This window comes from Hirsutella rhossiliensis (genome assembly GCF_020360975.1).
Source record: "Hirsutella rhossiliensis strain HR02 chromosome Unknown scaffold00013, whole genome shotgun sequence".
Lineage (NCBI taxonomy): Eukaryota > Fungi > Ascomycota > Sordariomycetes > Hypocreales > Ophiocordycipitaceae > Hirsutella > Hirsutella rhossiliensis.
The window spans coordinates 1497276-1524288 of record NW_025408679.1 but is presented as its reverse complement, the minus strand read 5'-3'; the positions used below and the strand labels follow the sequence as shown (position 1 = coordinate 1524288).

Here is a 27013-nt window from a genome sequence, read left to right as displayed (position 1 = left end):
ATATAAATACGTTTATCCTCTAAGGTAGTAACTAATAAAAGGATTAATACCTAATCGTTTAGCGTTAACTTATTAGTACTAATATAAAAATAAGTAATTGTCTTTTCGGTGCCCCTTATATCTATTATTTAGAGCGGCACTAACTATACTCTATACTCCCTTACCCTACTATTATTAAGCCCTAATAACTTAGGGTATAATAGCGCTACTTATAGTAATCCTTACTATTAAGTAAAGTATATATCTATAAGGTTAACGGCACTATAAGTATCTAAGTATACGGGGACTTTAGTAGGGTTTCGCCTTAATATCGTTATAAGAGTTTTAAGTAACTATCCTATAAGTATTAAGTTTACTAAGGGAGAGGCGTTTACCCTAATATCTTACCTTTTCTTTATTTTATAGTATCGAGTCTAAGAGTCTTTACTAGGGTTTCTACCTTTAGAGAATTAGTATATTCTATAGATAGGTGTCCTAGCTTATTATATTAGAAATATATAATTCCCGATTAAGTAGAAGATCCTCTTCCTTAATAACGTCCCTTAGTTCGGCCCTTAGTAAGTATATCGCTAGCTTGCTAGTTATTAGTCGAATCGGTGGTATTTCCTTAATAATTCGGCCTAGCTTATCGGCCTCTCTAATTCCTTCCCCTATATATACCGCCTTAGGGTATAGTACTATTTCTATTCCCGGTTCCTCTAGGGGTAGAAGTAGTATTAGTACGTTGCCTCTTATTAGTAGTAGTATCTTAATATCGTTAGGCGACTTATATAAGCTCTTCCCGTTAGTAGGTATAGATAGGTATCGAATAGAGGTTAATTTAGTCTCGAAGTTATAGCTCTAGCTTAGCGAAAAACGTAAGAGTATACGCCTTTTCCGATAGGCGTTTAAAATACCTCTCTAAGAAGTTAAGGTATAAGCTAAACTCTAAGGGGGACTAGCCTTCTCGTTAGCGAGCCTCCTTTAATTACATCGCTAATAGTATCTCCCTATTTATAGTATCCTTAATTAAGATAAGTATCTATTCCTTAAAGTATACCTAATCTATACTATATTTAGTTCGGTTAATCGGCGTCTATTCTTTAAGGTATTAGAGCTATCTTACTTTATAGTCGCTATATATATAATCTACTATATAGAGGATCTTTATTTCGTCGCGACGAAAGCGTCTAAGCGCTGCCCTAAAGGCGTCCTCTAGATCGTAAGTCTAGTCTAGACGTTTCCGTATATTAGTAGGTTAGGATAATTAAGCGATGTTTTTAATCTTAACCTTGCTACCGCGACTGCCGTCCGATTTAGGGGAGTAGGACCGTTAACGCTTCCTTAAATAGATAGCGATAGCACCGGCGCGTTTAGTAATTTCCTCCTCTAATTATATAACGCGATCTTATAGGCGTTTTATCTCCTCTAGCTCCTTAACGCGCGCTTATAAGGCCGTAAGCTTTTCCTTACGAGATAGTTATCTTACGCCTACGGGTAGCGATATCTTCGATATAGTTATAACGCTATCTATAGTAGGGGTCTATTCTAAGGATATATCTTCCTATTCTTTGTCTCCTAAGTAGATACTCGATATACGTAACGAAGAGGCCTCGATTAGTTAACTACTATATCGCGCTATAGGAGCGTTACGTAGTCTTCTCTAAGTAGCTATCTCTACTAGGTAACTAAAAAGGGAAGCTTTAGAAATTATAAGGGAATACGTATTACGGTACGATTAGTTAGGTAGTAGAGATAGCTAGAGGTACTACGCTATATATATTATGTTTTCCTCGTCGTAAGACTAAAGCTTACGAGAAGAGGGACTTTTCCTCTTCGGTCGGAGTAGCGAGTAGTCTATAATATGCGAGCGGGGTAGGTACGATTCCCTACCGATACCCTACCGATATATTAGTACTACGTACCCGAGTGCTTTGTTAGCCCGTACCTCCTAGTAGCGCTCTTATATATATAGCCGGCAGCTTAAGGAATTAAAACTATTCCTTAATCCCGCTAATAGAGGCGCCGTTAATATAGGTAGAATTAAGAGATTTACCTTTAATCGTGCTAATCTCTAGGTTTCGGGCTAAAAAGCTCGAAACCTAGTATTTTCTAAGCGGGCGGGGGTCTTTACTAGCTACGATATTACGGCCGGCGAATTCCCTAAGTTAATAATACGTTAGAGGCAGCCTAAGGGCCGCTTAGGTAAGAACCTATTTATAGAGGTGTTTTTCCTGCTCTCGACTAAGCCTTTAAGATGCTTCTTTTGCCTCCTTTATAAGTAGGGCTCCTTTAAGACGCGTCTAAAGGGTTATTCTTAAAATACCCTACTTACGACTAGCTTAGAGCTAAGGTATACTATTATTAATAGCTTCGAGCGCTTCTTAGAGCTAGTTTTCGGTATATTTAGAAAGACGAGGCATCGCTAATTCGAATAATATTTATTTTATAATTATTAAATAAGAGATATACGAGAAAACGCGGTCACGATATAGTAGGTAGTTAACGCGATAGTAATATAAGGAGGTGCCGGAAGTAGGGGGTGCCGGAAGCTAAGGGTGCTAACTTACTTAGAGTTCCCTTTATAATAGAGGGTAAATCAGTCTATAAAAGGGTTCTATATTAAGGATTAAATTAATTAAGTAATCTATTCTTTTTCTAGCTAGTAGTAAGTCGGATTTATTAGCTAAGAAAGTATCTTTAAACTAATAAAGAGTTAGTAAGATCTTAGCTTATTCTTCCTATAAAATCCCTTTATCTTTATCTTTATTTAATAGCGGGATTAGCTTAGGATTAAGCGCTATTATATATACCCTTACTTTATTCTTATATTCTTAAAGGAATCTATAAGGGTTTTATAGGGTTTCGCTACTTAGTTAATACTTAAACTACTACTATCGTTTCTATAGAATAATATAAATACGTTTATCTTTTAAGGTAGTAATTAATAAAAGGATTAATACTTAATTATTTAGCGTTAACTTATTAGTACTAATATAGAAATAAGTAATTATCTTTTTAATGCCTCTTATATTTATTATTTAGAGCGGCACTAACTATACTCTATACTTCCTTACCTTATTATTATTAAGCCTTAATACCTTAGGGTATAATAGCGCTACTTATAGTAATCCCTATTATTAGGTAAAGTATATATCTATAAGGTTAATAGTACTATAAGTATCTAAGTATATAGGGACTTTAATAGGGTTTCGCCCTAATATTATTATAAGAGTTTTAAGTAACTATCTTATAAGTATTAAGTTTATTAAGGGAGAGGCGTTTACCTTAATATCTTACCTTTTCCTTATTTTATAGTATTAAGTATAAGAGTCTTTACTAGGGTTTCTACCTTTAAAGAATTAGTATATTCTATAAATAAGTATCCTAGCTTATTATATTAGAAATATATAATTCCCGATTAAGTAAAAGATCCTCTTCCTTAATAACGTCCCTTAGTTTAGCCCTTAATAGGTATATCGCTAGCTTACTACTTATTAGTCGAATCGGTAGTATTTCCTTAATAATTTAGCCTAGCTTATCGGCCTCTTTAATTCCTCCCCTTATACGTACTACCTTAAGGTATAGTACTATTTCTATTCTTAGTTCCTTTAAAGGTAAAAGTAGTATTAATATATTGCCTCTTATTAGTAGTAGTATCTTAATATCGTTAAGCGACTTATATAAGCTCTTCCCGTTAATAGGTATAAATAGGTATAAAATAAAGGTTAATTTAGTCTTAAAGTTATAGCTCTAGCTTAGCGAAAAACGTAAGAGTACGCGCCTTTTCTAATAGGCGTTTAAAATACCTTTTTAAGGAGTTAAGGTATAAGCTAAACTCTAAGAGAGACTAGCCTTCTCGTTAGTAAGCCTCCTTTAATTATATCGCTAATAGTATCTCCTTATTTATAGTATCCTTAATTAAGATAAGTATTTATTCTTTAAAGTATACCTAATCTATACTATATTTAGTCTAGTTAATCGGCGTTTATTTTTTAAGGTATTAGCGCTATCTCGCTTTATAGTCGCTATATATATAATCTACCGCGTAAAGGATCTTTATTTCGTTACGACGAAAACGTTTAAGCGCTGCCTTAAAGGCGTCTTCTAGATCGTAAGTCTAGTCTAGATATTTCCGTATATTAGTAGGTTAAGATAATTAAGCGATATTTTTAATCTTAACTATACTACCGCGACTACTATCCGATTTAAGGGAGTAAGACTATCGATACTTCCTTAAATAGATAGCGAATATACTAGCGCGTTTAGTAATTTCCTCCTTTAATTATATAACGCGATCTTATAGGCATTTCGTCTCCTCTAGCTCCTTAACGCGCGCTTATAGGGCCGTAAGCTTTTCCTTATAAGACGGTTATCTTACGCTTATAAGTAGCAATATCTTCGATATAGTTATAACGCTATCTATAGTAGGGGTCTATTCTAAGGATATTATAAGAATATACCCTTATATTCCTATTTTACTATTATAAAGAAATAATAGGTATAGGGAGGCTTTATAGAATAAGCTAGTAGAAAGAGGCTCTATAATATAGTCTAAGGGAATAACCCTTAAAAGACAAAGACCTCTACTAGATATCTATACCTTCCTCTAGGAAAAGCAGGTTAGGATAAGCCTATCCTTATAAACAAAAATATATATAAAATGTATAAGTTAATTACGAGCAGAACGGATACCCTATTGCCTATTTTAGCCTAGCGTTTCCGAAGATATCCGCGATACGAGAATAGGAAGGGCATAGAACATTCTAGTTAAATCTACTACTTATACTAGAACCTATAGTCTTACGTTAACTATCACACTATAATTAGACTACCTACTAAGTTAGGAAGATATACTATAGATAGAGCTTTTTAAGCACTATAGAATATACTAGAAGGCTAACTAAATAGTCTACTAGTAGGCGAGCAATAGTCTATAAAAGACGAAGGATTTCCCTAAGAATAGTAGATAGAATAAGTAAGTTCGTAAGTATCTTTTATAACGCTATTCTTTTAATATATTATTCGGCCCCTTATATACTCGTTATAAATTCCAGATAAAACCCTACCCTATACTCCTTCGACTAATCTTTCTACTTACGTTATTAATTACCCGATTCTACGCTTATTACTTATACCTTCTTATAGATATATCTTCCTATTCTTCGTCTCTTAAGTAGATACTTAATATACGTAATAAAGAGGCCTCGACTAGTTTACTACTATATCGCGCTATAAGAACGTTATATAGTCTTCTCTAAGTAGCTATCTTTATTAAGTAACTAAAAAAAGAAGCTTTAAAAATTATAAGGGAATATATATTATAGTATAATTAGTTAGGTAGTAGAGATAGCTAGAAGTACTACGCTATATATATTATACTCTTCTCGTTATAAGACTAAAGCTTATAAGAAGAGGGATTTCTCCTCCTTAGTCGGAGTAGTAAGTAATTTATAATATATAAGCGGGGTAGGTATAATTCCCTATTAATACCCTACCGATATATTAGTACTATATACCTAAGTGCTTTATTAGCCTATACCTCTTAGTAGCGCTCTTATACTTACCTTCTTAGCCTCCCTCGTTGCCTTTCCTACCTCTAGGGTAAACTATACGTTGCCCTTAAGTAATACTCGCCCTTAGTACGGAACTATAGCTATCGCGATCTACGCTAAAGTAGCGAAGATATAGTCTAGGTCTTAGTCGATATCTTTAAGCGTTTAGAGTATTAGCTAGTATAATCTTAGCTAGGATATAGTTTTAGCTTCGACTAGCTTTACTTCTACTTCTTTCTACCTTAGGGCTAGTTTAAGCGCTTAGGCCTAGGTATCGACCTATAGTATAATAGTTTAAGGGATATAGTTTAACTTAGTTAGGTTTAAGTTAGGTTTAGTATACTATGTCTTAGTCTCTAGGGTTACCTAAGCTAAGTTAATAATACTATCTTTTTAGCTATAGAAAAATCTTATATACTCCCCTCTTAAGGTAGCGAGTTTAAGTTATAGTCTTATTACTTCTTATATAAGTTATATTATACTTTCTAAGGTTTTATTATAGCTATCTTAAAGTAAGTAATAGATATTAAAGTCCCTTACTATTACTATAAGGTACTTTAGTTCGATTATACTTAGGTCCTATAACGCTTTAACCCTTATAGCCTTTAGTAGTAAGTAAATCGTTTATAGTTTAGTACTATCCTTAAAAATTACCTTGCTTTAGTCTAGTTTAAACTAGGGCGACTAAGTCCTTAGCCTAAGCCTTTTATATACGTATAGTAAATACCTCCCCTCCCTATAAACTAAGCTATAAGGCGCCGCTTTAAGGGGCGGGGCCCCGCTTCTTAGTATAGCTTCTACTTCCTATAGTACTATTAAGTTAAAGCTAGCTTAGTAGTAAAGCGCTAACTAAGCTAGCTTATATCTCTTCTATATATTCTAAAATAGTACTTTTAGTTATATATAGGTAGGGTTATAGTAAAAGGGGTCGTCTATATAAGGAGGGAGGCGCTCTATCTCTTAGTACTTCTTTATCTACTATACCTATAAATATCGTTTATACTTAGTTCGGCCTCCCTAGCCTTACTAGCTAGCAGGTGTCTCGAGCTTAACCTCTTATCTTAGCGCGGTCTACCTAGTCCCTGCTTTTAGACCGCGGTCGATTTAAGAGCGCCCTAGGTTTCGACGGTAGGCAGCACCTATTACTTAGTATAAGTCTAAGTATTCGCGAACCGCTAAGGTCGTTATAGGTAGTTTTCTATTACCTTTTCTTAGGCTTTATTTACTATAAAGTAAGTTTAGGTCTATAATAAGTAGTCCCTTTAATATAAGATATAGTTATAAGGGATTTTACCCTTCTTAGCTTTATATTTATCCTTACCTCTATTATATACTATACTCTTATATTAGCTATAGACTTATATCGATATATACCGCCTAGTAATATAGCTATACTTATAGTAGTTATAGTACCTCTATAGTTAGACTGATTTATTATAGGGTTTATATTAAAAGATTTATACTTTAAGGACTAAGCTTAGGTTATAAAGCCTATTAGCCTCTTTTAGGCTACCGACCTTAATAAGTATAGTTATCGCTATTAATATCTTAGATTAAAGGCATAGCGCTTAGGCTTAGAGGACCTTAACTTTATTTACCTCTATAATCTTATAAAGTAATTACTCTTTATTTATTATTACTACCCTTAAAGGGATATTCTTAGTAACTACTATATATATATAGCGGGTAATCGTAGCCTTTAGTTTAAATATAGCCTTAACCTAGCCTTAGTCCCTTTAATAAGCTCTCGCTAAGGTATTAAATATAACCGCGATATCTTTACTTTAAAAGCGCTTCGCCGCTATAGCGCTTATAGCTTTTAGGGCTATATTTACCGCCTTTACTATATCCTTTAGTTCGCGGCTTAGGATTTTAGGCAGTGCCTTAGTAAGGACTATAATAATCTCGCGTTTATAGCGCGGTAAGACCTATTTTACCGCGGCTTTATATTAGGTCGGTCCCTTAGTTTTAGCTACGACCGCGGCCTAAGTTCGCTTTAGGCCCCCTAGGCTTAAAGCGATACCTAAGCGGAGTTCTTCTTTAACTACCTCCTTAATTACTTCCTAGATTATTATCTTAAAGCTCTCGTCTACGCGGAGTACCGCTAACGACGCGCTACTAGCGCGGCTCTTCGCCTTAAAGAGCCGTTCGACTACTACCTATACCCTACCGAACTATACGCTTAGGATAAAGCCTATAAGTTTATTATATACTACTTTTTCTATAAGGTCGCTCGGCGCCTAGGCCGGTATCGTATCGCTACTTTAGGTTTATTAACTCGCTTTATTAAGGTATATAAATTTAGGTAGCGTCTCTTCGCGCTACGCGCTTTAGTTAAGCCTAGTATATTAAGGGCCGCTACTACGTTTACTTACCCCTTAGCCTTAGTATAGTATTATTATTAAGGGTAATTAATACCGCTAAATTAATTCCTAGTATTAGTTAGTATTTTAGTCGCGATATATACTTACTATAGGTATATATCGGTTTCGCGAGAAGTTTTTTTAGAGTAAAGTAAAGGTTTTAATAATACCTTTACTTTATACGCTACCCTTTTAATATAATATTACTAATATTTAAATAACTTAATAATAGTAAATAGTTCTTAGTTTAAAATACTATAATTAAGTTTAGCTTTAATAAACTTCCTTAACTAAAATATAATTAAATAGTAACGCCCTTTATTATTATGTTAAGAGATAATCCTTACTATTATAAATTATAATATATTTATTTTAATATAAATATATCTTTTTAGATTATAATATTAAAGGAATAAGGCTCCTTAAAAGGTATCCTTAAGAGCTTAGAACGCTACCCTTTTAGTAAGGTTTAGCTCTATACTCCTTAGCTTCTTCTTATTTTAACTCCCTTTTAATAATATAGTTAAGGGCGCTATAACTCTTAAGTACCTATATATAAATTATTAGTAAAAATTATAGAACCTAAGGAAAGCCTAAATATTATAGTAGGTTATAGGTTTAGGCTATTAAGCTATTACCTCTACCTATTAAAGGTCTATTAATACCTTATTAATAAATAAAATAAACTTAAGGAACTTAACTAACTATTAATAAAAGATATACTTTAATAGTTTTATATAGAGCTCTATAGCCCTTAGCTTTTCTATTACTTATTCTAAGTATTTAGTATATTCTTATTTTATTTTAAAGTATATAAGGATATTATTAAGGTAGACTATATAGATTATATCTACGAGCCCTTTAAGCGCTTAATAGATATAGCTCTAAAATATAACTAGTATATTAGTAAGTCTAAAGGGTATTACTAGGTATTTAAAATATTTATAATACGTTTAGAAAGCGGTCTTTTATTTATCTCCTTCTTAAATTTAAATATATTAATACGTATTCTATATATTAATCTTAGAAAAATACTTAGCTCCTTAATAGTAGTTACTAATCTTTAAAATAAAGGGTAAAGGGTACCGATTTTTTTTATATAACTTAATTAAGTCCTTAGTAGTCTATATATAGCTATAAAGTACTATCCTTCTTTAAAACGAAAAGGATAAGCGCCTTAGCTAAGCTCTTTAACTCTTAGATTATTTTCTTTCTTATTACGTCTTAGATCTAGTCGCGTAATACTTAGAGTTCCCTTTATAATAAAGGGTAAATTAGTCTATAAAAGGGTTTTATATTAAGGATTAAATTAATTAAGTAATCTATTCCTTTTTTAGCTAATAGTAAGTTAGATCTATTAGCTAAGAAAGTATCTTTAAACTAGTAAAGAGTAAATAAGAATTTAGCTTATTCTTCCTATAAAATCCCTTTATCTTATCTTTATCTAATAATAGAATTAGCTTAGGATTAAGCGCTATTATATATACCCTTACCTCGTTCTTATATTCTTAAAGGAATCTATAGGGATTTTATAGGGTTTTACTACTTAGTTAATACTTAAACTTTTACTATTATTTCTATAAGATAATATAGATATATTTATCCTCTAAGGTAGTAACTAATAAAAAGATTAGTACTTAATCGTTTAGCGTTAACTTATTAGTACTAATATAAAAATAAGTAATTATCTTTTTAGTGCTTCTTATATTTATTATTTAAAGTAGTACTAACTATACTCTATACTCCCTTACCTTATTATTACTTAGCCTTAATAACTTAAGGTATAATAGCGCTATATATAGTAATCCTTACTATTAAGTAAAGTATATATTTATAAGGTTAATAGTACTATAAGTATCTAAGTATATAGGGACTTTAATAGGGTTTTACCTTAATATCGTTATAAGAGTTTTAAGTAACTATCTTATAGGTATTAAGTTTACTAAGGGAGAAGTATTTACCTTAATATCTTACCTTTTTTTTAATTTATAGTATTAAGTCTAAGAGTCTTTACTAAGGTTTCTACCTTTTAAGAATTAGTATATTTTATAAATAGGTATCTTAGCTTATTATATTAAAAATATATAATTCCTAATTAAGTAAAAGATCCTCTTCCTTAATAACGTCCTTTAGTTTAGCCCTTAATAGGTATATTACTAGCTTACTTATTATTAGTTAAATCGGTAGTATTTCCTTAATAATTTACCTTAGCTTATCGGCCTCTTTAATTCCTTCCCCTATATATACTACCTTAAGGTATAGTACTATTTCTATTCTTAGTTCCTTTAAGGGTAAAAGTAGTATTAGTATATTGCTTTTTATTAGTAGTAGTATCTTAATATCGTTAGGCGACTTATATAAGCTCTTTCTATTAATAGGTATAAATAGGTATTAAATAAAGGTTAATTTAGTCTTAAAGTTATAGCTCTAGCTTAGTAAAAAATATAAGAGTATATACTTTTTTTAATAGGCGTTCGAAATACCTTTCTAAGGAGTTAAAGTATAAGCTAAACTTTAAGGGGGACTAGCCTTCTTATTAGCGAGCCTCCTTTAATTATATCGCTAATAGTATCTTCTTATTAATAGTATCTTTAATTAAAATAAGTATTTATTCCTTAAAGTACACCTAATCTATACTATATTTAGTCTAGTTAATCGGCGTTTATTCTTTAAGGTATTAACGCTATCTTACTTTATAGTCGCTATATATATAATCTACTATATAAAGGATCTTTATTTTATTATAATAAAAACGTTTAAGCGTTGCCTTAAAGGCGTCTTTTAAATTATAAGTTTAGTCTAAATATTTCTATATATTAGTAGGTTAAGATAATTAAGCGATATTTTTAATCTTAACCTAGCTACTACGACTACCGTTTAATTTAAAGGAGTAAGACCGTTAACGCTTTCTTAAATAGATAGCGATAGTACTAGCGCGTTTAGTAATTTCCTCCTCTAATTATATAACGTAGTCTTATAGGCGTTTTATTTCCTCTAGCTCCTTAATACGCGCTTATAGAGCTATAAGCTTTTCCTTATAAGACGGTTATCTTATACCTATAAGTAGCGATATCTTTAATATAGTTATAATACTATTTATAATAAGGGTTTATTCTAAGGATATATATTTCTATTCTTTATCTTTTAAGTAGATACTTAATATATATAATAAAGAGGCCTCGACTAGTTAACTACTACGTCGCGTTATAGGAGCGTTATATAGTCTTCTCTAAGTAGCTATCTTTATTAAGTAACTAAAAAAGGAAGCTTTAGAAATTATAAGGGAATATATATTATAGTACGATTTATTAGGTAGTAAAGATAGCTAGAGGTATTATACTATATATATTATATTCTCCTTATTATAAGACTAAAGATTATAAAAAGAGGGATTTCTCCTCTTTAGTTAAAGTAGTAAGTAGTCTATAACTTATAAGCGGGGTAAGTATAATTCCCTACTAATACCTTACTAATATATTAGTACTATATACCTAAGTACTTTATTAGCCTATACTTCTTAGTAGCGCTCTTATAATATTAGCTAATACTATTAGTTTATTCTATTTAATTAATAGTATCTATATAACGTATTATTAAGTAAACCTATAGCCTACTAGGTAGCTAATATAAGCTCTTTACTTAAGGGGTAACTATATCTTATATAACTTAATATATTCTAATACTATAATTATAATTATTATTAAGAACGCTATATAGCTAAAGACCCTTAAATATATAATATTTAGTTTAATATCTTTAATATAGTAATATTCTCGCGAAGAGAGATATAAGAAGTATATAAAAATATATAAAGGTAAAATTAAAAGTAAGGGGTCGGATAGGTAGGGTAGAGATATTTAATTCTTATAGGGGTAGTAATTATAGTAAGGGAGTAATTATTATATTTTCTTAATTCTCCTTCTTTCCTTTATTTAACGCCCCTCTTTATACCTATCTAGTATCTTAATTAATAAAGAAGATCCTACTTAAAGAAGCTACTAATATCCTTTTAACTACTAAGCTTTTTTACTAGTTTTTCCCCTTTTTTTAGCCGTTACTAGTATATCCGTCTTATCTTTCGCTACCTTTATAAGAAGCTATCGCTACTTCTACTTCCCCTCTTACCCCTACCCTCCTCTTTATACCTCCTTTTAGCTCCTTCTTTAAAACCTGTTTTTTAGCTTCCTTAGTCCTTCTTACTAAGGGATATCTCCGAGAACTATAAAATTAAGCTACGCTTTATAATATACCCCCTTAGCTATAGCCTGCCCTTATAGTAAGGGCATAGCTAATACGGCTTTAGGCTAGTAAGCGTATAAAGGAGGTTCTTAGCTCTATACTTATCCCTTTACTTAAGGAAAGCAAGGGCCCTTTTAGGTCCCTAGGCTCTTTTAGACCTACTTAAGGAATAGGGGCCTAAAGAGGGGAAAGTCCTATAAGAAAGGGGGCCTTCTTAAAAGGGAGAAACCTAATTAAATAGGGGGCCCTCTAAAAGGAAGACCTCTTCCTTTTCTTTAGCTATAGATATTACCTTCTTATACGGGCTATTAGCTCCTCTTATAGACTCTTAAAGTAGGCCTCTAAGGATAGCTTCTTATAGACGTCTTTTAGCCTAATTTACTATAAAAAGATAGCTAGCTTCTACTTTAGTAACGGCTTTATAAGACTATTAGCTTTTATTAATACTATTAAAACCTAATAGATAGAAATAAGTCCCTTTTAGATATCTTATCGTAACTAATACTAGTAGATATCGATATACTATAGCTAGGTTAATAGCTTACTATTTTCCTTTATAAGAATCTATATAGTCTATATATTATTATATTTTATAGCTAATAGGGTCGGAATTTATAGTTATAGAGATATTAGTAGCTAGCTAAGGAAAATCGCTTCTTTTAACGCTTCTAAAAGAGCTAGTAGCTCTATCTCTATACTCGAAGTTATAATAGTAGCTTATTTCGAAGCTCTTTAAGTAATAGTTCCTCTAAAAAGGGATATAATATACCTTTATAAGCTCTTTTTATCTAAGGAATTATCTATAAAGGACGAACCGCTTAAATAAAGGAAGATTTTAGTAGCTAATTTCTTCCTTCTCTACCCTCTTAGGTATAGACTATATAATCTTATTAAATAGAGATAAAGGATAGCTTAGTCTACTACCTCTTAGTCCCTAGGGCTAGGATTCTAGTTATACCTAGCTAGCGGGGAAACTATAAAAGAGATATCCGGTCTAGTAAAAATAGCTAAAAAAAAAAGTAGGGAGCCTACCTTCTATTAATATTAATATTTCTCTTACTCCCTAGCTTAAAAGGACGGATTAGGTAAAAGCTCTTCGTTTAATATAAGTATAAAAGGAAGCTTCTTATTAAGGGAATTAAGGAGGAATTTATAAGCGACCTTATCGATATAAGCGTCCTAGGTAAGCTAGATTGTCTATTAGGATCTATTTTAAAGGATTTATATCCCTAGGAACTACTTTAGCTCCCTTAGCTTAGTTATCTTATACCTTTATTATAGGCCTTTTATAGCCTCCTTAGTAGTTACTTCTTCCTCTTTTAAGTAAGCCTAGATAATATCGTCGACGTAAAAGAAGACTATAATTTTACCCTTTTATATTATATATAGTTCCTAAGGGACTTTCTTAAAGCCTAGGGCTTTAAGGGAACCTATTAAATACTATTGCTAAAGAAAGGGTAATCTTTATAGTCCGTATAAAGCTTTCCTAAGCTATAGAACCTTTCCTAGCTATTAGAAACTAAGAGGAAGTTATATATAAATAACTTCTTTTTTCTTAAGAGGGCAGTTAACGAAGGCGTTAACTATATCTATCTAATTAAGCTTAAGGTCGAATTCTACTACTATAGCTATAAGGGTCTAAAAAGATATTCCTACTAAGGTAGTTACTTTAATAGGAAGATCCCCTTTTTCCTACTAGTTCCTATAAATAACTAGCTAGGCCTTATACTTTTAAAGGAAGCTATATTTATTAGTCTTATAGATAAAGACCTACTTATAGCTAAGGACTTATTTTCCTCTTACTTTTTCCTTTAAGACCTCTTTAAAAGACCTTATCTCTTTATATAAGGCTAGGTAGTCTTTCTAGGCCTAGAAAAACTAGTCTTTAAAGGGGTGTTTTTCTAGCTGCTTTTAGTTTACTAGTAGGTCTAAGAGGTCTCTTTTATATACCTTCCTTACTAATAGTAGCTTAAAAAGCTAGCCTACTATAAATACTCTATAGGAACCGTCTTCTATAGGCGTTAGATAAAAGTTAGAAAAACGATCGAAATAAAGGAGAAGTTAGTCTTCTTTTAGATTAGGCCTTATACCTTCCTTTGCTTCTTAAAGTAGGGATAAAAAGGCAGCTAGGTAATCCTTTAAGAGAGGTGCCTTTCCTACCCCCTTAGGGGTTAAGATAGAAAGACTAACTAAAAAAGCTACTTTTAGATCTTCTTTTTATTCTATAAGAGGAGGCGTAGGAAGGTAGGCGTATTCTAGCTCTACCGCTTTCCTATAGTCTCCTTCTTTATCTAGATTATTTAATCTAGTAGCTTCCTCTTTAAAGTCGGCGTTATCTTCGACTACTTTAATATTAGTTTCTTCCTTTATTTCCTTATCTAAGACCTCTTCTTAAGACTATTAAGAAAGGGGGATTTAGATCTTTTAAATTAGCTAACGTTATAAGAGTAAGAGGGGCTATTAATCCCTCTTTCTATCGAAGAAGCTAGATTCGTCGAAAATTATATCCCTAGTTAAAATAACCTTCTATAAAAGAGGAATCTAGATCTAAAAGATATTCGTAGAATTATAGCTAATAAGGTAACTAATAAAGGCTCTAGGATTAAGCTTTCTTTTCTTTTTCCTTTTTAGCTATATATCGGTAGTTATAGCGTATACCTTATAGCTATAGGCATAAAGGTAGGCTAGCGAGGCCCTCTTTTTCGTAAAGAGCTTAAGGGGTAATTTCTAGTCTATTCCTTAGGTAGTCCCTCTAAGGGTCCGGTTCTATAGGTAATAGGCGGTCTTAACGACTTCCCTTTAAAGGTTATATAAAAGCCTTATAGTAAGTCTTATCGTATAGGCCCTTTTTATTATAGCACCCCTTAATCTTTCTGCCCCTCCGTTCTAGGCCTAGGTATTTAGTGCTAATAGGAGGGGTAAAATACCCCTTTTTAGAAGCTAATTTAAGATATCCTTTATAAATAGCTCTCCGTTAAACTATATCTTCTTTACCTTATAGCTAAAGTAGGATTTTATTTAGTTAATAAAGTCCTAGAGGGTAGACTAGTTATACTTACTTAGGTAGGTCTATAAGAAATAGAGGAAAACTATCCTTAAAAAAGCGTCTATAAAAAATATTACCCTAACGAAGCTTTCTTAGTCCTTAGAGACGTTGGTCTAGTCGACTTAAATTTCCTTATACGGCTAGTCCGGCCGTAAAGGGGTTCGTTTAAAAATTCGTCTCTTAGTCTTTCCTTAGCTATAGTATTCGCATTCGATAGTCTTTAGGCCTTTTATTCGTACGCCCTATTATTAGCCTAGCTTATATAAAGCTAGGGGGCCCGGGTAACTAAGTCGTATATACTAAAGAAGACCGTCTCCTTAGGCTGCCGGAGGAGGGTCCTTTATAGTAGACCTATTCCTCTTAGTAAGGAAAGCTAACTTCTTAAGAGATTCCTTCCTAAAGATAGGTCGGAATTTAAGAATAAATTAACCGAATTTCTCCTTAATAAGCTTAATCGTCTAATTCTTTTAGACTAGCCTCGTAAGCTTAGACGTTATATCTTAGAAGATTCCTTCCTATTTAAGAAGGTAGAAGGAAATTAAGCTCGTTAAAAATCGAGGGTAAAAAGCTACTCTTTTTCGTCGAAGAATTCGTATAGTCCCGTTAGGTAATTTTATCGTAAAATTTACCCTTCTATACCCCTTTATCTATATAGTTAATTTCCTAGTAATAAGGTATTCCCTTTATACCTTCTTTTAAATATAATAAATAAGATTATAATAGATATATATACTTAAACTATAGAGTTTATAAATATAAAAAAGTATAAGTATAGTATAAACGATATAATAGTATATTAAAAGATTATTAGTAATATATATAAAGGCTATAAGCTATATTCGACTAAGGAAGAATCGATAAGGAAATACTATATTAAAAATAAAAAGATATAGAACGAAAACTTAACCTTTAGTATAAAAATAAATAGAATTATAAAGTATAGTATATAATTAACTATAAAGTAGTATAATATAAACGATATAGCGTTAAGAAATAAAAAATCTTTAATTAGCTATAGGAAATTAGTCTCTTAAGCCTTAATATAATACTACGCGATAAAAATATAAAGAAACGATATTAATAATAAATTAAAGAAGAATACCTAAATAAAACGAATAAGAACTAAGTAAAAAACGAGGTATACTATTTATAAAAGGGCTATAGACTAGTATAATATAATAATATCTAAGGACCTTATATATAATAACGGTAAGCTATAGTAACTAAATAATATTAGATATCTAAATCGTAGGATATTATATATATATACTTTTAGACTATAGTATAATAAGTAATTACGTTTTACCTAGAGTTATTAATTATTATTAACTTATATAAAGATATAAGAAAGATCTATATAAACTTATAAATATTAAAGGAGAGGCCTTTAACTATAATAATAGAAATATTAATATAGAGATTAATTACCTTAATTGTAGGAATGTATCTATCTAGTGGTGTGACCAACCATGGTTGGCACGTGACCCGTACGGTCACGTGTGCGGCTGAGGGCAGCGTGCCCCCTTTCTCCACGCTGGCCTCTGCCTCCTTAGATAGAGAATCAAGACGAATACAACATCACAGGTTAACCCTAGTACCGTCTCATTGCAGCAGCTGCCGCAGGTGCCTACCCACACTGATCAGTGACCGGCCCACGCCCGTCACAGACAGCTAAGTAGAAGAGACAAATTCCTCAACCTTCGAAGGTGCTATAGTCCGCGTCACTTTACTGTGGCCCTGAGTAGCGCTCAGAAGAAGGTTATTTGTGCTAAGAACAAGGAATCTACCGCTGGTTTGCCCAGCCGCGCGAGAGTCCTTCCAACTGTTGATTACGATCGCCCGCTAGTTTGCCTAGCCGTGAGCACCGGAATCGACAGGCGACCACATCGCAAACAACTAGTAAGAACGTTCGACCCTTGACGTTAAGTAGCAAGATCCCCGTCAGTTCAGTCTGGCCGCGAACGACCTACTTAGTACGCGACGCTCGACCTCCTATTAGCGACAACTCGTATACGAAGAGACCAATACGAACCCCACATCGTCTCATTCATTTGATCACGATAGCCCCGACCGCCCGAGCTATGTCCCCAGAAGCCCAGCTCGAAGAAATATGCGACCAGATGCAGGCACTAGACATCCAAGCATCCGCATTCCGACAAATTAATATCGACCTTTGGGACAACGATATCACACACGACGAAAAGGACAAGATCGCAGTAACGACATATGTGGCAAAGTTCATATTCATCGTTCAATCTGGCAGTGATCAAGGATACGACCTCCTTGGTTACTTCCAACAGCATTTTGAAGAATGGACCGAAGACACATGGGACCGCGCCCGAATGAATACAAGAGAGCCCTCAGGAAACTACTAAGGAAAAGAGGTATCTACACAGGTTCACAAAGGGGAAATTCGCAACACAATTTCTCATATTACAAACTATCGAGAACCCACAAACCTGGCCAGAGCAGGAGTTTACGGAGATGGTGTTTGATGAGAGGACTGCTGCCTTCAGGAGGCAGACAGCATTACTAGGATCAAATGCTTCCACTAATCCCCATCCGTCTCAACCTCCTTCACCATCAGTTACGCCCTTAGCAGCACCTCATCAAGGTCTTAACGAACCACAACCTATTAAGACCCTAACGAGCCCTCCTAACGCACCTACTCCTGCTCCGACTATCCAAGATAAACCTGCTCCGACCTCTCTTACTATTCATCCGACTTCCTACCGCTTCCAGAACCCCGATCTCGTCCAACCCGTCACCAACCCCATCCCCGAACACTTATCCGGCCCTGCAACCTTTGGAGAATACATGAAACTCCCCCCGGATAACATCCCGAACGCTATCGTCGATAGCGACATCCAGCAGAAGTTTATGAAGACCTGGAACAAAGATCGGAACTACACAGGAGAGCCGTACGATCTCCTTGATGATAAGCTCCGCCTCTTCTTAAGCAACTGCTCTCATATCCAAGTGAAACCGTCACAATTTCACGCACTCTTTCCCGGATCCTTGATGGAAGAGCCCAAAGATTCTATCTTGATAAGATCACATGGGCTACGACGTTCCGACAAGCGTATGATATCTTCAAACAACACTTTGACACGGAAGTCAACCATGTCCACTACCATACTGACTGGACAACAATAACCTTCAACTCCATCCGTGCCCAAGATGCTTCGAAGACCCCACGAAGTGCTTCAAATCCTCTTTGATAAGCTTCAGCTCTGCCAACGAGCCCTTGGCAGGAGTACGCAGGAGACCTTCTACTGCGTACAACGCTTATGAAAGCATGCCGTGGAGTACCCGAACTCCAATACGCTCTTTTCAAACCCGCCGATAACGTCGAGCACCTTCTTGCAGATCTTCGTGCATCCGTTGAAACCCATCTTGCCCTCATAACAACTTCTCAATCTCCTTGACTTTGCTGGATCATTTGATCATAACGATCCACACCATCAGTACTACCTCGACCGTCGATACAATAACAACCGCTCTCGAGGTAGATACGGATATTCAGGTCAACGACCCAGCCGCGGATACAGACAAAGCTACAACCGTGGAAACTACCGGCCTCAAAGCCGTAGTAACTACAATCATAGCTACAGTAACCGAAACTGGACGAAGAAGTGTTTTGTTTGTGGACAAGAAGGCTGTTGGTCAACTAAACACTCTACGGATGAACGGCAAAGGCCAAGGACCAACATATCACTCAATGTCACTTCATAGGTGTACAACTCACGGACATCGGAGGCTATATTCTAGACTACGAAGGTCATGAGATGAGCAGCTTTGATGACACTGAAGATACATGGGAAGAACATGACAATAGCACCAACGATCACCCGGAACAATGGCAAGCAAGCCAAATGCTCTGTCAACAGGCATTCAATCATTTGATCACAGGAGAAGACGTCTATCAGACGGATCAAACCGTTGTTCCAGCCTCGCAATTTATTATTGAAGATCGCTATTCAGTGGACAGATTCCAAGGTATCATGATCGACACAGGTGCAGCAACATTTTCCACAGCAGGATACTCTCAGTACATCGCCCTACAACGAGAAGACCCTTCTGTAGCTCTCGACAGCTCCACATCCGGCCAGGCCTCCATCAAATTCGGCAACAGCGACGCCATCCACTCCTCGGCACAGTCGCCCTTAACACACCCCTCGGAAGGATCACGTTCCACGTCCTTCAAACCCCAACTCCCTTTTTGCTCTGCCTTGCTGATATGGACCGGCTTGGTATCTATTTCAACAACATCACAGATACCATCAATTGTACTAATCATTGTACTAATCGCCCTACAAGCATTCCAGTCGTACGCAAATGGGGACATCCCTGGTTCTTCCTTACGAAAGATGAAGAGTCCATCTCGTTTCTTACGGAAACAGAGATTCGTACACTTCACCGACGCTTTGGACACCCAGCAGTCCCTAGGCTCCATCACCTCTTGAAGCAAGCCGGGCACAGTGACGTCTCGATAGACACATTAGAGACTATCTCTAAGTTCTGTCACCACTGTCAAATGCACTCACAAGCCCCACGCCGCTTCAAGTTCACCCTTAACGATGATCAAGAGTTCAACTACGAAATCATCGTTGATGTGATGCACCTAGGAACACCACAACGCCCTGTTCTACACGTTGTGGACTCAGCTACTGCTTTCCAAGGAGCCAGATTTTTACCGTCAATGTCAGCTAAAGATACATGGGAGACCCTCCGGACCCTCTGGATCGACACGTATCTTGGACCTCCTGATACCCTCCGTCATGATGCAGGAACTAACTTTGCTTCTCTCGAATTCCGGAACGAAGCAAAGATTATGGGAATCAAATGCTCTCAAGTACCTGTTGAGACGCATTGGTCCATTGGAAAGATTGAACGCTATCACGCGCCCTCCGACGCGCCTTTAACATCCTCCATGCTGAGATTGGCCACACCACTTCCGCCGAAACAGTCCTTCAAATGGCTGTTAAAGCAATCAATGATACGGCAGGACCTGACGGTCTTGTGCCTACGTTGCTTGTTTTCGGCGCATACCCTCGCGTATCTACAGACTCGCCCCTTCCGCTTCTACCCTCAAAAGATCGGAAGCTATGCAGAAAGCGATGAAAATGCTCCGCCAACTCTCGGCAGAAAGACGAGTTAAGGATGCCCTCCATGCACGCAACGGCCCGAGCACGACAGAAGTGCTATCCTCCCGCTGCAAAGTGAAGTTCGCGTTTGAGAGAGAAAGACGGTTGGCAAGGACCCTTCAAGATTGCATCGATTGATACCCATAACATCACCATTGACACAGTCAACGGCCCCAAGTCTTTCGATCGACCCTTGTACAACCGTATCTGCGTGATGATACCACTCTTTCCGACCCTACACACGACACAGACCCTCAGGCATTCGTTCAGATCTTAATGAACAACCGGCTCAAGACCCCGTTAAGACCCTAACGGACCTGCCTGACCCGAACCCCCGCCCCCGCAAGAGGACGCCCACCAGGATCAAAGAACAAGCCAAAGGATTTGATCATGATGGCCCTGCCGTAGACCAGCTTCTTGACCCAAAAGGAGGAAGATGCACAAGCTCTTTCCTCAAGCTACGGTCTGATGGCATAATCACCTCTCCTGGTGACCCCTTCGAAGAATCCGATAACAAAGAGATTACTGACCTCGTTGGCCGCGGTGTATTCCAATTTGAACGATACGATCAAATGAGTCATGGAAACTATAGAATCTTTCGCTCTCGAATGGTTCGTGAAGTCAAAGGAATCAACACTAAGCCCTACGAAAAGTCTCGACTTGTTATTCAAGGACATAACGACTTTGAGAAGACCACCCTCCTGACGCAATCTCCGACAATTCAACGCGTTAGCCAGAGACTCATCCTCGCTATTGCCCCGGACTTCTTCAAAACTACGGCATAACCCTCTCCTCCGTGATATCACTCAGGCATACCCGCAATCCCAGACCAAGCTTTCCGGACCATTCTTACGTATTTGCCCACGGAACTACAAGGCAAATACCCTAACGGAACAATTATTCGTGTTATTAAGCCCCTGTACGGTATCGCAGAAGCCGGAGTCCATTGGTTCCGCACATATCAGCAGCATCACCTCGAAAAGCTGGATATGTCTACCTCCACCTATGACTCCTGCCTACTGATTTCGAATACTGGCCTGACACGCTCGGTATTGTTGGAATGCAAACTGATGACACCCTCATCCTTGGAACGAACAACTTTTCTACCCGTGAAGAAGAAGAGCTACAAAGGCAGAATTTCGTTCCAAGCCCAAGACTGACATCACATACGGAACAACGGTTGACTTTAATGGTGCAAGACTGACGTTGCTGAATAATAACCCCCTTAAGAAAGGATCCCTTTTACTTCAACAGAAGGGACAAGCAGCAAAAATGACCACCATTGACCCTAAAGCAATTGATCGTCACCAGCGCTACGTTGAGGAACGAGCGCGAGCCTCATACATTGCTTCAATTGCTCAACCGGAAGCTTCTTTCGATGTTTCAGTCGCCGCCCAAGTACAGACCCCTGAGGATAAAGATTACGCAATTTTGAACAAGCGACTGCAATGGCAAATGGATCACCAACTACGTGGCCTCACGTACAAACCAATTGATCTAGCTACTGCAAAGCTGATGGTTTTCACCGATGGTTCTTTCGCAAACAACAAGGACTTATCCTCCCAACTAGGATTCGTCATTGCCCTCGTTAACGAGACAAACCACAAAGAAAAACAGTTCGAGATTAGTGGTAACATCGTACACTGGAGTTCAACAAAGTGCAAACGTGTTACCCGTAGCGTCCTAGCATCAGAGATCTACGGTATGGCCAACGGATTCGACATAGGCATCTCCCTTGCGATGACTATGAAGATAATTACGGAACGACTCAACCTTCCTCCTATCCCTCTCATCGTCTGTACGGATTCGTACTCTCTCTACGAATGCCTAGTCAAGCTCGGTACGACGAAGGAAAAACGATTGATGATTGATATCATGGCCCTTCGCCAGTCATACGAGAAGAGAGAGATAACAGATATTCGTTGGATCAACGGCGCAGACAACCCAGCAGATGCAATGACGAAAGCATCACCAAACCGAGCCCTGGAACGCTTCATCGATACCAATAGTCTGACAATTCGAGTCGAAGGATACGTACAACGTTCCTAACCGCTCCTTATACCTATGATCAAATGATTGCTCCTATCAGGAAGACCCTTCACTTCTTCCCAGATATCTACAGCTAAGAACAAGACGTCGGACCCACTTTTGGCAATAATGACACACGCCCTCACGGCACATTCCTTCACGGCCTTAACGCTACTATCCTTTAGACCCGTTCAAGGTGTTGCTGTGCTTCTCACAGCAAAAGAAGAGTTGCCTGTGTAGGAATGTATCTATCTAGTGGTGTGACCAACCATGGTTGGCACGTGACCCGTACGGTCACGTGTGCGGCTGAGGGCAGCGTGCCCCCTTTCTCCACGCTGGCCTCTGCCTCCTTAGATAGAGAATCAAGACGAATACAACATCACAGGTTAACCCTAGTACCGTCTCATTGCAGCAGCTGCCGCAGGTGCCTACCCACATTAATATTAATATCTAGGGCTATAATAAATAAGTTAAACTTTAATATTATAGATATTAAAGAATATAACCTTATATTAAGACTTCTATAGCTATAAGAGAGTAACCTACTAATTAACTAAAAAACTAGCTAGCTATATTAAAACGAAGATATAAGTTTCTAAGACTTATAGATTTAAAAGAAAGTAAATTTTTACGATAATTTAGCTACTAAATAAAATAAAAAGGATAACTATTTAAGTAAATTATTATAAGCTTTAGTAATATAAACGAAAATAGTAACCGAACTAATAGATATAATAAAATCGACTAATAAGACCTATATACTAACTAATATAGCTATATATAACCTAGTATCTAATATAAATAAAATAAAGGATATAATATAAAGATCTAAAGAGTTATTACTACTTTAAGGAAAGACCTTAAATAAATTAATAAAGAGCTTAAGTTAAGAGAAACTAGCTTTTAAATAAAAGAATAAAGCTTATAAGAAAAAATAAAGAGTATCCCCTAAGAATACCGGAAATATAATAAACTTTTTAAGGAAGAACTTAAGATAGGGTTACTTAAATATAGCTAATAGGACTACGAAATTTATCTTAAGGATAGAATAACGCCGATATTCTATAAAATCTATAACTTAAACGAAAAGCAACTATAAACGCTATACGACTACCTTATTTTCCTCGAAGACCTACTAGTAGTCTTTTAGCCGATAGGGCCTTTTATATACTTAGTAGGTAGGTCGATTCCTCCTCGTTCGTTATTTCTTCGAGGAGTCCTTATCCCTTTTTAAAAGATCTACTTAAAAACCCCTCCTTTTTATACCTTATTACTAATTTTAATAAAGAGGTTCGATTTCGACTAGTTCCTTAATTTTTCGACTAATAGACTAAAAGGTCTATTAAGGGACTAGTTAGGCCGGTCTAACTAACGGGACTAGGGCCGGGCCTAGAGTAAGAGGCGGAGCTAGGGCTAGGACTAAGGCAGCCGTTAAAGATAGTATTAAGGCTCTTAAGGGAGGAGGAGCTAAAGGGGTAGTAGCTATAGTAGTAGTAGTAGTAGGGGCTATAGTAATAAGGGCTATAGTAGCTATAAGGGCTATAGGTCGAACCGTCTAAGTTAAGTACTAGCTATAAAGGAATAAAACTACTTACTACTATACTTTAGTAGCTTCTTTATTTAGTTCTTAGCTAGCTTCTTAAAAGATAGTTAAGTAACCGTTACTAATAAGCTTTATTAATAGAGATATATTTTATAGCTACTAGCTAAAAAGAGCTTTTATTAAGAAGTATTAGTTAGTATTAAGGGCTAGCGTATACTTAGTATAGTAGTATAAGGCCGAATAATTATTTATTTAAAGCTAAGGAGAAAGGAGGAAAACTTTATTTTAGTCGCGATAGTTATTTATTTTCCTTAGTCCCTAGCTTAACCTATATTTAGGTACTATTCGGCCTAAGTTTAGGTCGAGCTCTACCTATATATAGGTTTACTTTAGCCTAACTTTAGTATAGTCGCTATAGTATAACCTTAGCCTTCTATAGGCATAGCCCGTAATACTACCCTTACTCTCTCCTTCTTATTAGTAGTGCTCTTATTCCTCTCTTACTACCTTTTTATTATCGCTATCCTTTTTTTCTTAGCGCGCGCGGTCGCTTCCTTCCGCCTTACGCTTACCTTATCCCTTTATATACCGCCCTTTTATACGCCCGTTCCGCCCTATCCTTCCCTCCTTTATATATATACCCCTATACCTTACTAACTATACGCGTGCCCCGCCGCGTATAAATACCCCTCTTTTATCCCTTCTCCCTCTTCCTTTCTTTTTCCTCTTTTAAGCTTTACTCCCTCCGCGCGCGCGCCCTTACTCTACTTAACTTCTATCGCCGCGCCGCGCTATATTATAACTACTATAGGCCCTCGTACGCTTACTAGCTTCTTTACTCTATATAGTAGTACCCCGCCTCTTAGTACGCTAGGCGACTATACTCTACCGCCTTTATACTAGTTAATGCGTCCGCCTATATCTCTTAGTAAGTATAGCGCGACCTATAGTACTACTATACGGCGGCTACCCTATCTCGTTTATATAGGCCGAATAACGTTACTAAGCGTCGAGATATAGTATAGTACCTATTAAAATTAAGCGTCGCCGTATACTTATAACTACTTCGCCTATACCTATACTAGATTACGCTACCTTCTTATCTATTACTCTCCCTTAACTTTATTTAATAGGACGCTAATATAATAGTAGTATACTAGGGATATAATCGCCGCTATTAATACTTTCTAAGACTATATATCTTAAAGGACGTTCGATAACTATTAAAATAACCTTTATATATATACTTTATTCCTCCTTTAACCTTATCTTACTATTTATCTTTAACTATCGTTTTAGTATACTAAGCTTACCTACGCCGCTATATCTACGCGCTAGGCCTAGATATACCTTAATATCTTAGAGTAATTAAGCGGTAGTTAAAGGGCGTCTATAGTTAGTTAAAATTAAGTTAGTATCCTTAGTATATCTTACTATATCTATATCTTATCTTATTATATCTTACCCTTATCCTTATCCTTATCTATCCTTTATCGCTATCTATCTTATATCTATCCCTTATCTATCCTTTATTATTTCCCTTTAGTACTATAGTTCTTCTTTATCTTTTCCTTATTCTTTAATAAGCGTTTTTTATTTCCTACCTTTTTCTCTTTCTCCCCCTTTTATCTTTTATTTCCCTTTCCTTATCTTCCGCCCTCCTTTTTATCCCTTTCTCTTACCCCTCCTCTATCGTTCTCCCTTATATTTCCCTATTATCTCTTAAATCCCTTTAGGGCTTCTATCTCCTAGAAGTCGTCTAGCGGGTACTATAATAGGTTTATATACCCTTACTATTTTATAAGTACCTATTACTATCTACCCCTCCCCTTCTACTTTTACTATACTTATTAAATCTCTTTAACAATATACTTAAGCTCGTTATCCTTCCTAATTACTAGTAGCGGTTAGTAGTCGTTAACTACCTATCTAGGTAGTAGGTTCTCTACCGCTTAATAGAGAAATTCTATATAGAGCCTCTTATATACCCTCCTTAGTATATTAAGCTCTACTATATATAGGCTTACTACCTTTATTATAGTATACTTTTAATATAGCTAGTCGAGCTTCCTATATAGCCGGTTAGTTATATATTTAGCTATATCTACCTATACCTTATTATTATAGAGTAGGTAGAAGCGTATATATAGGTACCGTCTATAAGATAATATTAATAAGCTATATAAAGCTCTTTTATATATAGCTAGCCCGCTCCTATACTTATAGGATCTAGCCCTCTATATATAACTATACGGCTTAGGCCGCGGCCTAAGCCTATTACCTATAATAGTTAAAGACTCTTATATAATACCCTCCCTCGAGCGCGGCGTAGCGCTGCCTTATTAATAGCTCCTATATAATTAGGCCTATACCGCGGGCTCTTCCCTACCCTTTCCCGTTAATAGGGCCGGCCCTACTAGCCCTATTATCCCCGCGCCTATTAGCCTAGGTAGCCGGGACCCGGCTCTATACTTATTAGCCGGCTAGCTATTTAAATAAGGGCGTAACCTATTATATACGCCCCTAGGTAGCTAGCGGCTAGTCTAGACCTATATAAGCCTTAGGTTGCCCGTCCCCTCTACCTTAGGCAATATCCTTTACTAAGGGGTATATAAGGTAGTATCCTTCCCTTCCCCCTTCCCTTTCTTCTCTCCTTTCTTTAACTATAGTAATAGTATTAATAAGTAAGTTCCGCTCTACCTAAGGCGTTAGTCCGTTCCTAGCTATATAGGCCGCTCTATTAATATATACTTAAAGTAATAGTAGTAGTAATAATAATAGCCCTAATAATAATAATAACTTTAACTAGTAAGTTCCGCGCTTTATAGAGCGGGAGGCCGTATTCCGTTATACTAACTTCCGCGATAGATATATCCGCCTCTCCCTCTCCTACCTCCTCCTTTTTAGAGCGTGCGGAGTCGTTTGTCGACGCTATGCTAGCCGCGGCCGACGACGACTCCGCCGCTGCCGCCGCTCCTGCCCGCGCCGCTACCACCGCTCCTACCGCCGCCGCCGCCGCCTCTACTACGCTATTCGCTCTTACGTCGCCCCTTAAGGTAATAACGCCGTCCCCGCCGCTACCTAGAACGCCCGGCCCCTTAGCCCCTGCCTCC

At 36.3% G+C, this 27013-nt stretch overlaps 2 protein-coding genes across 2 annotated transcripts; both read left to right on the top strand.

The window, feature by feature from the left end:
• Positions 1-17263: 17263 nt before the first annotated feature.
• On the top strand, positions 17264-17557 carry HRG_09691 (uncharacterized protein; the record flags this gene model as incomplete). Its single annotated transcript, XM_044868162.1, has 1 exon — positions 17264-17557. One exon carries the CDS (start codon positions 17264-17266, stop codon positions 17555-17557), a length of 294 nt encoding a protein of 97 aa, XP_044716743.1.
• Positions 17558-21601: 4044 nt separating this feature from the next.
• HRG_09690 (polyprotein) lies at positions 21602-22378 on the top strand (the record flags this gene model as incomplete). Its single annotated transcript, XM_044868161.1, has 1 exon — positions 21602-22378. The coding sequence occupies one exon, from the start codon at positions 21602-21604 to the stop codon at positions 22376-22378; it is 777 nt and encodes a 258-aa protein (XP_044716742.1).
• Between the last annotated feature and the right edge of the window lie 4635 nt (positions 22379-27013).